Raw genomic sequence first — 14,319 nt, 5'->3', positions numbered from 1 at the left:
CTAGATGATCTCCCTTATACTTACCTCCTCCTCCCTGAAAGTCCCTTCTTCTCAACCACTTATGTTTGACTTTGCTTGGGAACCCCAAGTTTCCTGAAACCCTCTCAAGTGACAATCATTTTCTCTTTCACATTTCACCTACCCCAGGTCACAGTTTTCTTCTCCAACTCCTGATATTATTAGTTCATTCCAAAGATATCTCACCCCTACAACACATAAAGCATTGTGGCAAGGGCAGGGAAAGTCCTAAGTAACAAAATAGGCAAAATCTCTAAATGGGGAGCTTACTTACATTCAGATGAAGAGGAGGAAAACAAGTCAACAACAGGCAAACATATTTTAAACTGTGCTAACAGACATGAAAGATAAGTCAGGGAGTCATAATAAGAATTCTGTGTGGGGGTAGAATACTTAATTCAGATGAAGTTATCAGTAGCATTTTAAGTAGAGGCATCAAGGACAAGAAGGAGCCAGCCAAGCAGAGTGAAAAGTGAAGGGCCTTTCAGACCAAGGGAATAACCAAGACTCTCCAAAGCCCTCTACTTCCATGCTTCCTCAGCGACTCATTCAGTGGCCCCACCCTGCATCTTGTCATCAGCAGAACCTGAACATTTCCCAGATCATGAATCAAAAGCCATCATCCTCTGACAACCTGCAGAGGCTCTCTTCATTTCTCCCTCCAATTTCTAATCTTCATTTCCCTCCTTATCCAATTGATAATCCCTCTCTTACACATATATTCAACCCCTTAACCCTCCCTCCTTCCTTTAAATTTCCTCAGCCAAGTCCCAATCACTCTGCCTTTTCTGGGACTATATCTGTACCAGCGAAAAGGGCTAGACACACCCCCAAACAGATTGGAAACACTGTAAAATCAGATCCACTAATTTCACAAGGATCTTCCATACTGTCCAGCAGTGCTTAATTCTGCAATAGTCCCCTCCCCACTCTCCTAATGACGTGGAGCCTGATGTGGAACTCGATCTCACGACCCTGAGAGCATGACCTGAGCCAAAATCAAGAGTCAGACACTTGATCGACTGAGCCACCCAGGTGCCCCTGCTAATGACTATGTAATATCTTCTCCTCTCAATTCAACAATTCTACCCCACCCTGGACCTTGGCTTTCATGATACCCTACTGTCATGGTTTTTCCCCTATCTTTCTGATTATCCCTTCTTAGATTCTTTTGCCATTTCTTCTTCTGGTCTAGAGGTTGGAGATCTTTAGGACTCAGTCTTGGGCCATTTGCCCTCATTGTTCTATGTTCTTCCCAGGTGATCTCAAATATTCCCATGACTTTGCTAAAATCAAAAACAAATGGAGACCAGCCTTGAAAATTCCCTGAGCAGACAAAACCTATTTAGTCATACAAAGATTAATTTAGCTTATTTTGTAAAACTAACTTGACCTGGGTCATTTCTTGCTTATGTCCCTGGAAATCATAAGAAAACTGTTTCCCAAGGTAACTGCTGACCAACACCCTATCATTTAAGACGATTCTAATATTACAAACAATCAGTGTGAAGAATAAAGTCACTGCTTTCTTACAGTAAAAGCTGCTTTATAACATCTCTGAGCCTCATTCCATGTTTTGAGTTACTCCCAGTTTGCAAACTGTCTTTATGGCATGCACACAATAAACTTTTACTAATTACTATTTCAGGGACTGCTTGGTGTTACTTATTATTTCTGAATTTTTGACAACTTTAAATACCATCTTTATGCTAAGAACCCCCACATTTCTCTCTTTCCCAGATCACCATGCTAGTTTGAAGACCACCATCATCTCCTGTTGTTATTACTAAAATAGCTTCTAACTGATTTCTCTACTAATAGTCCAGTCTCCACATAGTGGCCACAAGGATCTTTTTGAGGTATAAATCATATCATGCCATTCCCTTACTTAAAACCCCTCAACAACTTTTCACAACTCTCAGAACAAAATCCTAAAACATGGCCTCTGTCTTAGTTTTCTGTGGCTGCCATAACAAATTGCCACAAACTTAGAGGCTTAAAACAAAGGAAATTTTCTTGTATAGTTCTGAAGGCCAGAAGTACAAAATCAAGGTGTTGGCAGGAATCTCTCTGAAGTTCTAAAGTGGATTCCATTCCTTGCCTCTTCCAATGTCTGAGGCCTCCAGCTCTTTGGTTCATGGCTGCATGACTCCAATTCCTGCCTCTGGCTTCATATGGCCTTCTCCTCTTATTTCCTCTGTGTCTCTCATAAGAACACTTGTCATTGGATTCAAGGCTCACCAAGATAATCCAGGATGATCTCTTTTAGGGATCCTTACATCTGGAAAGAACTTTTTTTTTTTTCCCAAATAAGGTTACATTTACAGGTTTCAGGGACATGTTTGAAGTGCCATCACTGGACCCACTCTAGCCTCCAAGACCTTACCTAAACTGCCTCTGCTTTCCCCTGCAAACTCATCTCCCAAAGCTCTCTTCCTTTGTTTATAGGTTCTAGCTGGTCCTTTTTTTTAAGTAAGTTTGTTTGTATATGTATGTATGCATGTACGTATGTAAGTATGTGTGTAATCTCTACACCCAATGCCAGGCTTGAACTCATGACCCTGAGATCAAGAGTCATATGCTCTTCCAAATGAGCCAGCCAGGCACCTCTGGCTTTCTTCTATTTCCTTGATCAAGGACAAGTTCTTTCCCACCCTTGGTTTTTGCATATGCTATTCTCTCTCCAGTCTTTGTCTAGCTAGCTCCTCCTTTAGGTCTTGAGTTAAATCTAACTTCTACAAAGGAGTGTCTCTTAACCCCATAAACTGATGTTGCCACTGTTCTTCCTCAAAGCACTCTTCCTTTTCTTCATACCATGCACTTCTTTTCCTGTTTCAGGTTGTACTTGCACATGATTTCTGTGTTTCCTAGTTAAAATCTGTCTCTATCATCGGACTGTGAATTCTTCATACCCCCTGAAAAAGCATACACACGTTTTGTTCACCTCTGTATGTATACCCAGAGCATAAGCCAGCATCTGGTACACAGTAGCATTAACTAAATAAAGGAGCACTAAATAAATAGAGGACCTCCCATTTCCCCCTTTGAACAAGATTAGATACATGCAAATAAGAGGGTTAGAATAGTGACCGGACAGCCAAGGACACCCCTGGCCTGCAGTAGACAACTCTCCCAGGCCAGCCTGAGAAAATGATTGAGCTTGGCACAAAAGGAAAAGTAGTGTCTGATTAACAGCAAGTTGTAAAGACCTGTCTACTCTTCAGTTCTGCCATGGACAACTATTCAATTCAGGAACTCATTTCACCTTTTATAATAATCCCTACTTCCTGTTCAAAAAAATTGATTGAGGTTTCTCTGAAATCTCAGGAAAAAATTCCAATACAAACTGATTTCTACTCACAGCCTAATTCACATATATATCTTGCTTTCTTAATTCTGCTAAATTACAAAATGACTCAAGTATTAATAAATCCTGCTGGCCTGTTTTAAAGTCTAATAGGCACAGAGGGACATAGAAATCTTTTCTGGGATACATGAAATTCTCCAGCCTCTTCTTTTCCCCTAAAGTTGTCTTTATTTAAAAAATAATTGAGATGTAATTCAAATACCATAAATTCACCCTTTTATAGTGTATAATTCAGTGTTTTACCCAAAGTTGTACAACCATTGTCACTATGTAATTCCAGAACATTCTCATCACACCCCTGCCCACAAAAAAAGAAACAAACAAAAAAAACCACACCATCCCCATTAGCAAGCATTCTCTACTCCTCCCTCCCCCAACCCCTGGCAAACCCTATGTACTATCTCTATGATTTTCCCAGTCTTTTTTCACTTTCATGAAATTGAAACAGAGATAAAATGATTTGTACAGGGTTGCCGTCACTTAGTCAGACAGCAAGATCATAACATACGTATTTATAGTAACACTTTAAACTATATGTAAAAAAAAAAAACAAAACACCAAAAGGTCAGTAAAAATATGTTTATCTCAACTATACATATCCTAAATGTGGCTATAAGACATCTGATGTCTTAGAATAGTGAATACCCACTATTCACTTAGAATAGTGATTCCCAGGCTGTGTCTCAGGCTGGGGAGAGGCAGGGGTGTAGGGCATTAGGCAGAATCACTAAGGAGGAAGAGAGACATGATTGGTGGACAGGAAATGTACTTAGGATGGGGTGATGCAGAGAGAAGGTTAAGGGAAATATGAGGCTAAAATAGACATATTTCTTTTTAGCCTAGGGTTTTGAAATTGGTGTTAATGTGCCCAGACGCTCACCTGCTTCCTTTTTATAGTGCCCCAAATGGGTCCCAGAACTCCAGGATCATTTCCTGTTTGTTTACAAGTAGTTAACGCATGTATTAATAGTGCTAACACCGCTTTGGAATGCTTGTTGGTTAATGACACCTTGCAAAATAATGCAGGAACTTTGACTTTTTAATATTCTGTCTGTATTTCAAACAAGCAAAATAATTACAAGCTTAACTCACCTGTTACCATCAACAAATGTGTACACAGAAACAATGACCCCATAGACTAAAATTATTAGAATCCATTTGCAAAAATAATTAGCCACACATTTTATTTTATGTCTTAATCAATATTGCAAAAACCATTAACAAAAGGAAAAAAAAAGATGGAAACTGCTCATCACAAAGGAAAAAAATTCATTGTTCAAAAGATTAATATGAACCTCAACATTCTTTATGCTCATTTAAAAATATTATTAAAACAGCAATTTGAAGGGACAAACAAGTCAAAATTAAGTATTTTATTAATTAAAACTGAGATCCTAAAACCACTAAGACTCTACAACTTAAAAATAACCTCTTGTCTTCAACCTAGAAAAGTTTGATTTGCCAACATACAATGAATACGCAGGAGCCTACCCCTGGGGGAGTAAACAGATTTTCTTATACAAATAAGTTATTCTGAGTTACAGAGATCCTGCAGATGACTAGGTTATCATTTGTTTAAAAGACGACTGCTAGAACAAACTGAGGGTGCTGGAGTGGTGGGGGTGGGAGGGATGGGGTGGCTGGGTGAAAGACAGTGGGGAGGGTACGTACTATGGTGAGCGCTGTGAATTGTGCAAGACTGTTGAATCACAGATCTGTACTTCTGAAACAAGTAATGCAATATATGTTAAGAAAAAAAAAAGAAGAAGATAGCAGGAGGGGAAGAATGAAGGGGAGTAAGTCGGAGGGGGAGACGAACCATGAGAGACGATGGACTCTGAAAAACAAACTGAGGGTTCTAGAGGGGAGGGGGGTGAGGGATGGGTTAGCCTGGTGATGGGTATTAAAGAGGGCACGTTCTGCGTGGAGAACTGGGTGTTATGCACAAACAATGAATCATGGAACACTACATCAAAAACTAATGATGTAATGTATGGTGATTAACATAATAATAAAAAAATGGAAAAAAAAGACGACTGCTAGAAATGCCTATTTAGACAATCTACTCATAGAACTGGACACTAAATGACAGTAACCATTGAAAATGGAAACCTCTTGTCCACCAAATATTTTACTGAAACTGTTTTTAGTATGTAAAGTAACTTAAAAGATCAACTCTTCATTGTCTACAGCAGAAGAGAACTTTGGTACCAATAAATTGGAATTAGGGAATCAAAATAAATTTTGTTTGTAATTTTATAGTATGTTTTTGAAATCAAATTGGAAATGCCTCAAGATGAAAATAGGAAAGTCTCACTCTTCTGTTACATACACCATCAGGAGGAATGAACAACTAGACACTTTCAAGTTATTGACATAAATAAAGCACTATCCTAAAACTCCTTCCAAAAAGATTAATGGGTCACAGCCTGCAATTTTGGCAATAGATAAACAATTAAGTACTTTGCTTTTCAGTGCCCCCCCCTTCACCTTTGGACAGGAGCAGCAAGACACTGGAATAAAAGTAATTCCAATAAGTACTTCCAGAATACATCAAGTTTAGTTTTTCCATTTGATAGGGGGTTAACAAGAACAAAAAAACAAAAAGAGAAAGGGTAATTTAAATTAAAAAGTAGACCAGGCAAGAGGAGAGGGTGGGTTTAGAACAACTGCTATCAAACAACCATTTTTGCAAAATTCAGAGTATTCTTAAAAATCCTTCTTAAATTACACCCATGGCCATGTACATTGCACATGAAATTTGGACAATTCTTCGATAAACTTTAAGGTTGCTAAGTAACTTAATGAAAGGTATTAACACATTTTCATTTTAAGAAGCAAAAGAGAAATAAAATATTCAAGATACATAGCACTTTTACTTTTTAAAATGGTGATCCTAAAAGCTTTTCTTAAATTCACATTCTGCAAAGTTCCTTCTCTCCCATCATCATGTACACACTGAAAACACCTTTACTTATGAGTACTGTCATCTAATTCTCTATGGAGTATGCATTTTTCATAAATCTAGACCAAAGTGAACTAATTGAGATTTAATTCTAAATTCAGCCTATGATCTCTGGATATAGCATTGAAATAAAACTAGTAAACATACTTTTTTCTTAAAAAAAAAAGTATGCTTTTGCTCAGATAATTAGTTTTGGTAGATAATATTTATATTCTTAGCCCAAAAGATTACTTTTAGAGTTTGAAGAGTAAAGCTAAAAACAAAAATTGGTTCAACAATTGTCAAAATAAAATGAATACAAACATTGACCACAACTTTCCACTCAATCCAAACTAAACCACTTCAGTTGGGCTCAGCTCACTTAATTATTTTTTAAGGATTTATTTATTTATTTGAGAAAGAGAAAGAGTGGAGGCAGGGGCAGAGGGAGAGAGAATCTCAAGCAGACTCCCCACTTAGTGCAGAGCCCAACGTGGGGCTTGATCCCATGACCCCCAAGATCATGACCTGAGCTGAAACCAAGAGTTGGACACTTAACCGACTGAGCCCCCCAGGCGACCCTCACTTAATTTAAAACTGTCCCTCTTTTCCAGCTTCATAACTGAACTGAATGTTGTTCAACCACATTATCTGTGTTAAAAGTGAAGATATAAAAAGTGTTATAAAGACTGCAAGAGTGATTGTAATTTGTGATCAAAACATTTCAGAGCTGGAAGGAATCTTTGAAAGCTAATCCAGCACCCATATTTACAGATGAGAAAACTGAGGCCAAAACAGTCTGTTGGTCAAAGGACAGGACCAAAATCACATTCCATGGCTGAGCCTTTCATTCATTCATCATCCATCCAGTCAGCCACCCATTCACCCACTTAATGAAAGCTGCCTAAGTACCAGGCTGATGCTAGGTGCTGATAACAGGCTGCAAGGTGGCATTCACCAGTGCCCAGACAGTCTTTTTCCTTGTCTTAAGGTAAATCCTTAAATGTCCTAATCAGGAAGACTCCTAGAAAAATCCCACAGCCTTCGTAGCATGGGGCCCACTTTCATTTTCACACATTTCAGTAAACGCAGTTGGGTTTAACTTCAGAGAGCCAACAACTGTGTTTACTTTAAACGACTAAGCATTAACAAAGGGAAGCACAGTATTGTGAATGAGTCCCTCTCCGGTACATTCATAACTTAAGGAAGTACAATCAGAAAATGCCCCCCCACACACAAAAAAAGAGTTCACAGAGAGGACAGCTTACAAAATCAGAGCAATATGAGGTATCAATACAAATCAGTGAAGTCTAATAGCTCAAGTTCACCAAGTGTGGAATGTAAATATCTCCCCATTTCATCAGACGTCGGTATGCTTTTCTGAGATGTCTCCACGTTAAAAAGACCTCCAAATTCATATTCAAACTAATGACCTCTTCCAATGAAACATACATCTAAACCAGGCCTCTTTCCTTCAGATCAACTTTCTTTGATTTCTAGTTGATTAAAGGAAAATCAAAATAAAAAAAAAAACACCTAAAATTTAATGTGCTGGCTAAAAGAAATTCAAATCCTATATACAATCAAAATAGCAATAGCTCCAACCGCACATTTATGAGTTCTGTTTTTAAAGGGATGGGTAGTGAACTTACCCATCAACATAACTCATTCCTCACTCTGCTTGGACTTTTACATTCTGTAATATTAAGTCTGGCACTTAAACCTTTTGTGTATCTCAATTCACAGTCAACTTCTTTAAGGAGAAGAAACCATATTGACAAAGCTCTTAAATAAGACAACCCATCAGTAAGGCACTTTGAGAGATTAAACAGCAGCTCTCTACGCACCCACTTTTAGTGTCCTATACCAAAATGGAACACAGCTCTCACAGAGCTCTTGCAGATGACCAGTGGGTGATTTCTGATAAAATAAAATCTTCACTGACGTTCTTTACCGGCTCTTTGACTTTCTTGAAGCTCTTGTCAGCTCAGGAAGAAGGTGCTGTTGTGCTCCTCTATTTCTCAAACTTCCAGATTTGGTTTTTATCTAGAGCATCACAAGTTCTCATTTGAACATCAGGTCGACCCTCAGGTGTCCGAAAAGCACTAAGACACAGCCCCGAGTGTGGATGAAAAATGGTTCCAACTTCTTTAAAATGCCAAATAATGTTTGCTGGGATAGGGAACCCATCTTTTGGACAATTTTGCATTCCTACATATTTTTTTTGCTCAGGAACCTCTGCACATAATTCTGTCACAGAGTTAAACCTTATTTCTTTGTTTGAAGTATATTCAAAGAATTGATTGCCTCCTTGACCATGGCATCCAAACAGGGAAAGGTTAGCACCTGTGGGGTTGTTGTCAGGAGAATTATAATCTAAACATTCAGAAGAGATTCCCATACTGCGAACAGCTCCATGCCAACCAGGCCTATCCTCTGGAACGTGTAAATTAGAAAACACATTTTTCAAATACCAGTCAAAACTCTGGCACTTCAGCCGTTCTCGTAGTAATTTTCTTTCAGAAATATCACCATAAGCTTCTTTCCTTGCTGGAGGGTTTCGATTGTAGAAATGCTCTTTGTACTCGTCCATCCACACTTCCGCTGCTCGAGCAGTATTCTGTAGGAAATTGGGTCTAGCATATGGTGCCCGCTTAGGGAATACATGGCCCACGTGGGAACACGGGTGGATCTCCAATTTACCACCACACTGCCACACCCTAAAAGACAGCTCAAGGTTTTCACCTCCCCACACTTCCATTCCAGTGTCATATGTTCCAAGGTACTGAAAGTATTTCTTGCTGACAGCAAACAGTCCTCCAGCCATGGTGGGCGATCTGATTGGGTCAATTCTCGATTTCCGTCTGTCCCTTTCATGTTTGGGGACAGAATGCCACTGGAAGGTTAAGCGCCAGTCAAATCCACCAATCATGGGCTCCCCCGTCTGCATATAGAATTCAAAAGTATTCCAATCAATGGTGTCTATAACAGGACAAACAATTGCCGTCTCATCGTTACCAATTCTTTCCAAAAGTGGTTCTAACCAACCAGAATTACACTCACAGTGACAATCCAGGAAAGTGAGGACATCCCCAGTGGCAAAAGTGGCCCCAATCAGGCGGGCTCTAACCAGCCCCTCCCGCTTATTTGTTCTAATCAAGCGCACTCTATCAAGAGTGCTGATGTAAGTTTCAAGCTGTGTCTTCAAATAAACTCTGTCACTCAAGTCATCCACTAAGATGATCTCCTTCAAAAGGACCGCAGGAGAAGTTTCTAAAACACTGTGGATGGTGCGGAGCAAAGTCGACCAGGCTTCATTATAGAAAGCAATGATAACAGAGGTGGTGGGAAGTCTCCTATAATTAAACTTCTTGGATTTACATTCATACATTCTTTTATCCTCTATGTGGCGATGCAGGGAAATCCTGTCACTGAGATAAATATTAATGGCATATCTCTCAATAAGTTCTTCTTGCTGCTTCAATTCACCCTCGCTGAGCTGGAGTTTGCCGGCTTTTCCCCACTCCCCAAGTGCATGGGAGTCGGCAGGGGGTTTCTTGTAGAGCGGTTGAGACAAATCCTCTGCCTTTTCCCAGGGGTCTGAAAGCTGTTTTGGTCCCCGCTCCCTGGCAAGGTCGGCTGCTGGGGAGGCATGCAAAGTGGAGACCGAGAGTTCCACCAAGATATAGGCCACTGTTAAAAGCGCCAGCAACAGGCAGCTTTTGCCTGCCCAGGTCCACCTCACGGCCATCCGGATCCTCATGGCCAGGGCGCAAATGCGGCCACCCGAGTCACCACGCAGGAGAAGGGCTGCGGATCCGCAGATTTGAGTTCCTGGCTCAGGTAGGAGCGAACTTCCGAGCGGGTCCTTCTTTGACGCAGACGCTAAGCTCCCTTCCAGCCACGGGGGCTTCCAGGGGTGACCTGAGACCCCTCAGTCCTTGGCCTCCGGCACAGCCCCAACTCCTCTCTCCCCGCTTCCTCCTGCTCTTTTCACAACTTTTCACAAACTCTCTCGCCAGCACCCCACCCTCCCTGGGCCGAGGACAAACCCCTCCCCTTCCCACTCACTCCTCCTGGTGGTTAGTTCGCGAAAGTCGTCGGCCAGGCCCAGGCTGTAGGCGACTCTGCGGGTCTGGGATGGGGGCGCCGGGACCGACACGACCAACGTGCCCGAGTCTCCCGCCGCTCTCAAACTCCACCCAGGTCCTCAGTGGTTCTCCCGCGGCCCAGTGTGGACAAGAGGCAAGGTTTCCGACCAGTCGAGCATTGGCCTCATCACAAAAAGAGTAACACTTACCAAGTTGTTTGCCGTTGGGACTAAAGTCCACGGAGGTGATCGCAGCTTTGTGGCCCTTAAAATATCGCTCCAGAGCGGGGTCCTCCTGGGAAGGAAAGTTGTCAAGTTTTGCAAGCAGGTGCAGACCTCGGACGCGGGGGTTCCGGGATCAGCCCGGTCTCCTTCCCCGGAGCCGGGCCTGGGAATGGCCACACTGGCGGCGAGCCTGCGGGGCAGGGGTGCCCTGCGCGAGCACACCCCCGCACCCCTGCCGAGGGACGCCGGGCGCCGGCTTCCCGCGCAGAACCCGCAAAACCCGCCATGCGCGCTTCCCAGAATCACGCGCGCCCGCGGGGCCCCCTGGGCAACTCATTTGAATGCACGTTCCCGGGCCCGGGCCGCTGGCTCGGAGTCACAGGTGCGAGGCGGGGCCCCGGCTTTGGTACTTTTTAAAAACCTGCCAGGTGATTCTGACGCAGGCCCTCCACGGAAACCCTCAGAGAATTCTGGGGGCCATCGTGCTGCCCCGGCTCGGTCCGGGGCTCCGGGACGCGGGGAGAAGCGCCCGGGATCTGGCCAGAAGTCGGCCCCAGTAGCAGAGAGTGAGACGTGGACACCCCGGGGCGAGGGGCGAGGGGCTAGCGGCTCAGGACCCGGCTGCGGACGCCGGCCTCCATCTCCTGCCAGGTGCGAGCGCGGCCCGGACCTGGCGCCGCAGCCCGCGGCACCAGCTCCGGGGAGGCGCCCCCAGCCCCTCCTTACCAGGGCGGAGGCCATGGGAGGCGCAGTCGGCGCCGGGCTCCAGCCGGCGGGGGGATCCGGGGGAAGGGAGGGGACGGGGTAGGAAGGGGGGACCGTGCGGCGCCCGGAACCGTCTGCCCAGAGCGGCGGCGCCTCCCGGTCACTACAACAACGGCGGCCCAGTCAAACCCCGCGCTCCAGGCGTGGCCAGTCGAGCCCCGAGGCGTCGCCGGCGCCGGAGGGATCCGGGCCGCAGGCGGCAGGCAAGCGGGACGCCTCGGGGTCAGGTGTGACCCGAAAGCCAATGTTTACTAACACTCGCGCTCCCCGCGGCTTGAAACTGTGAAGTAGGGCAGTCACCGGGATGGAAATGAGACCGATGGGAGGAAGGGTAATGAGTCTATGATCGATGCAATCGAAGTTCTATTACACGTTAAAGAGACAGCGCCCAGAAATTTGAAGAGGGTTCCCCAACCGCTTAACGACGGGGGAAGGGAGTTTTGATCGGAAGTTGGGCAGCTTGATAGTTATTAAATATACGCACAGGAACTAAACTTCTGGAGGACACATTTTAATTTATTTAATCACTGATTTTCACACAATAACGCTTCGCGATGTAAATATAGTTGCTGGATAAACCGAACGAACGAATGAATGTTGTGCATCCACTTCACGTTTTTCTGTTATGTGTTTCTATTCTCTGCTCATTAGCGTTTGCTTTAGAGCAGCAAACTTACACGGCAGCATGTATAAAGTCTGTAGGGAGCCTTGGAAAGAAACTTTTTGTTTTTGTTTAAATTATTAGGCCACATAGTAACTATAGACCCTTGTACAGCAGGCTTTGTTACACATAATGTCATCTGCGCTTAGGCAACACCATGAAGTTGATAGAGTGACAAGATATTACCAACGTTTACAAATTATAAACTTGATTCCTAGATATTTTACATATAATTGTCAAAGATCCCAGAGTCACATCTTCCAATTCTAAGTCCGTATCCTTTTTTACCCTACCCCAAAGCATGAAGGACTCAGCTGAAAATTACATATAAGATAAACGTTATTGGCAGCAAAAAATGACATTAATGGACGACACCTGGTAAGATATGTGTTCGATGTAGATGAAAGGTATAGTGCACACCTTAATTGCAGGTGCTCTCATTGTCTAGTGATAGAATTTAGTTTCAGTAAATACTGTACATAGCAATTAAGCAGATAGGAAATACCTTTAGATTTCAGTATTAGTTCAACCCAACTATAAGTTTGTTGACTGTCTCCTGTTTGGCTCTGTGGGGTACAAAGGTGACAGATATTCTCACTGCCCTCAAGAACTCAACAGCCTATGTTTCTGAGTTTCATATTTTAGCATGCAAAATGATAATTTAGGGGACCCCATTCCCAGAGATGCTGATTCAACATGTATAGGGTGGGATCAGGGCCCTACAGATGTAATAAGGGAGTCTTAAGTTGTGTACATTGTGAAACATTGCTCTAGTCTAGGAGGTCATGTATCAAGAGTGTGTTTTTTTTTTTAAAGATTTATTTATTTATTTTGAGAGAGTGAGAATGAGAGAGAGAGAGAGTACATGAGAGCGGGGAGGGTCAGAGGGAGAAGCAGGCCCCTCGCCGAGCAGGGAGCCCGATGCAGGACTCCATCCCGGGACTCCAGGATCATGACCTGAGCCAAAGGCAGTTTAATCAGCTGAGCCACGCAGGCGCCCTCATGTATCAAGAGTGTTAATACCAGCAACTTATCAACAAACTGTGGCAAAAATCTAAGCTTTGCTACTTATTCCCAGTCTAGGTTTGACTTAAAAAAAAAAAAGAGAGAGAGAGAGACATTCTTAAAAGTAATGCTGGATGCTGGTTTGAATGTAAAATGTAGCTCTGGGGAAAACAATTGGGCAGTTCCTCAATAAGTTAACTCCTAGGTTTATACAGAAAAGTATTAAAAGCAGGGACTAGAACAGATATTTGTACACCAAGGTTCATAGCACTATTATTCACAACAGTCAAAAAGTGGAAACAACTCACATGTTTAACAGATTAATCTACAAATGAAATGTGATAGATACATACAATGACTGTTATGTGGTCATAAAAAGGAATGAAATTCTGATACATACTACAACACGAGTGAAACTTGAAAACAATATACTAAGTGAATAAGCCAGACACAAAGGTGCATATATTGCATGATCCCGTGTATATGAGGTACCTCAAATAGTTGGATTCATAGAGACAGAACGTAGAATGGAGGCTACCAGAGGTGGTGAGGAGAATGGAGAATGGAGAATTATTGTTTAATGAATACAGAGTTTCTGTTTGAGATGATGACGTTCTGGAAATAGGTACTAGTGATGGTTGAAAACATTGTGAACATAGTTCATGCCAGTAACTTGTACACTTAGGAATAGTTAAAGTGGTAAATTTGATGTCATATATATTTGAGTACAATCAAAAATAATAATTCTGGAAACTCTGAGGAATGACCGAGACCTCAGGATTTCTCACAGCCAGGATATGTCTGATCTTGGGTATAGCAGATTAAGAAAAAAGAAAAAGGTAGGGATGCAGAAACTAGTTCAAAAGAAAAGAGAAAGTTTTAAGTACAGATTTTTCTCAAGTCCTTTAGTAAAAAATTTTAAACTTTTTTTCTGGTTTTCAAAAAATATATGGTGTGCTCACTACATGCTAAGTACTCCTCTAAGTAACTTACAAAATTTGACATTTAATCCTCACAAGAATGCTATTATTACCATGTACATTTCTATATGAGAAAATTGATATGCAGAGACATGAAGTTACTTGCCCCAAGTACACAGTTAGGAAGTGGCTGAGCTTTAGATTTTAGTGGGTACCTCCAGATTCCACTCTTAATCACTAAATCATGATACCTTTTGCATAATTGCAGGCATATTGTAAGCATGTAAAATTCTGTATCCTAGACTAACAGTAAAGTTTACAAAA

General features: G+C 42.4%; 2 protein-coding genes across 7 annotated transcripts in view; both read right to left on the bottom strand.

Moving 5' to 3' along the window:
• POC1B (POC1 centriolar protein B) overlaps nucleotides 1-11,513 on the bottom strand; it is a 100,958-nt gene extending 89,445 nt beyond the window's left edge. For 4 of the 6 annotated variants that reach the window (XM_025881260.2, XM_025881261.2, XM_073900529.1 and 1 more), the window contains exons 1-2: nucleotides 11,371-11,513; nucleotides 10,630-10,714 (exon numbers count right to left, since the gene is read on the bottom strand). In XM_025881260.2, coding sequence (XP_025737045.1) covers nucleotides 10,630-10,714; nucleotides 11,371-11,385 — 100 coding nt within the window. In that variant the 5' untranslated portion in view covers nucleotides 11,386-11,513. Of the gene's footprint in view, nucleotides 1-10,629; nucleotides 10,715-11,370 lie in introns of those variants that run through there. The other 2 variants (XM_073900531.1, XM_025881262.2) reach the window with 2 other exon arrangements.
• On the bottom strand, nucleotides 5,385-10,347 carry GALNT4 (polypeptide N-acetylgalactosaminyltransferase 4). Its single transcript, XM_025882409.2, has one exon. The coding sequence runs from the start codon at nucleotides 10,090-10,092 to the stop codon at nucleotides 8,344-8,346; it is 1,749 nt and encodes a 582-aa protein (XP_025738194.1). The 5' UTR covers nucleotides 10,093-10,347; the 3' UTR covers nucleotides 5,385-8,343.
• Nucleotides 11,514-14,319: the final 2,806 nt, after the last annotated feature.

The sequence above is a fragment of the Callorhinus ursinus genome, unplaced genomic scaffold, assembly GCF_003265705.2.
Source record: "Callorhinus ursinus isolate GAN/ISIS: 27379988/994484 unplaced genomic scaffold, GSC_fseal_2.0 scaffold14, whole genome shotgun sequence".
In the NCBI taxonomy this organism is placed as follows: domain Eukaryota; kingdom Metazoa; phylum Chordata; class Mammalia; order Carnivora; family Otariidae; genus Callorhinus; species Callorhinus ursinus.
This window is presented reverse-complemented; position numbering and strand designations above follow the sequence as displayed.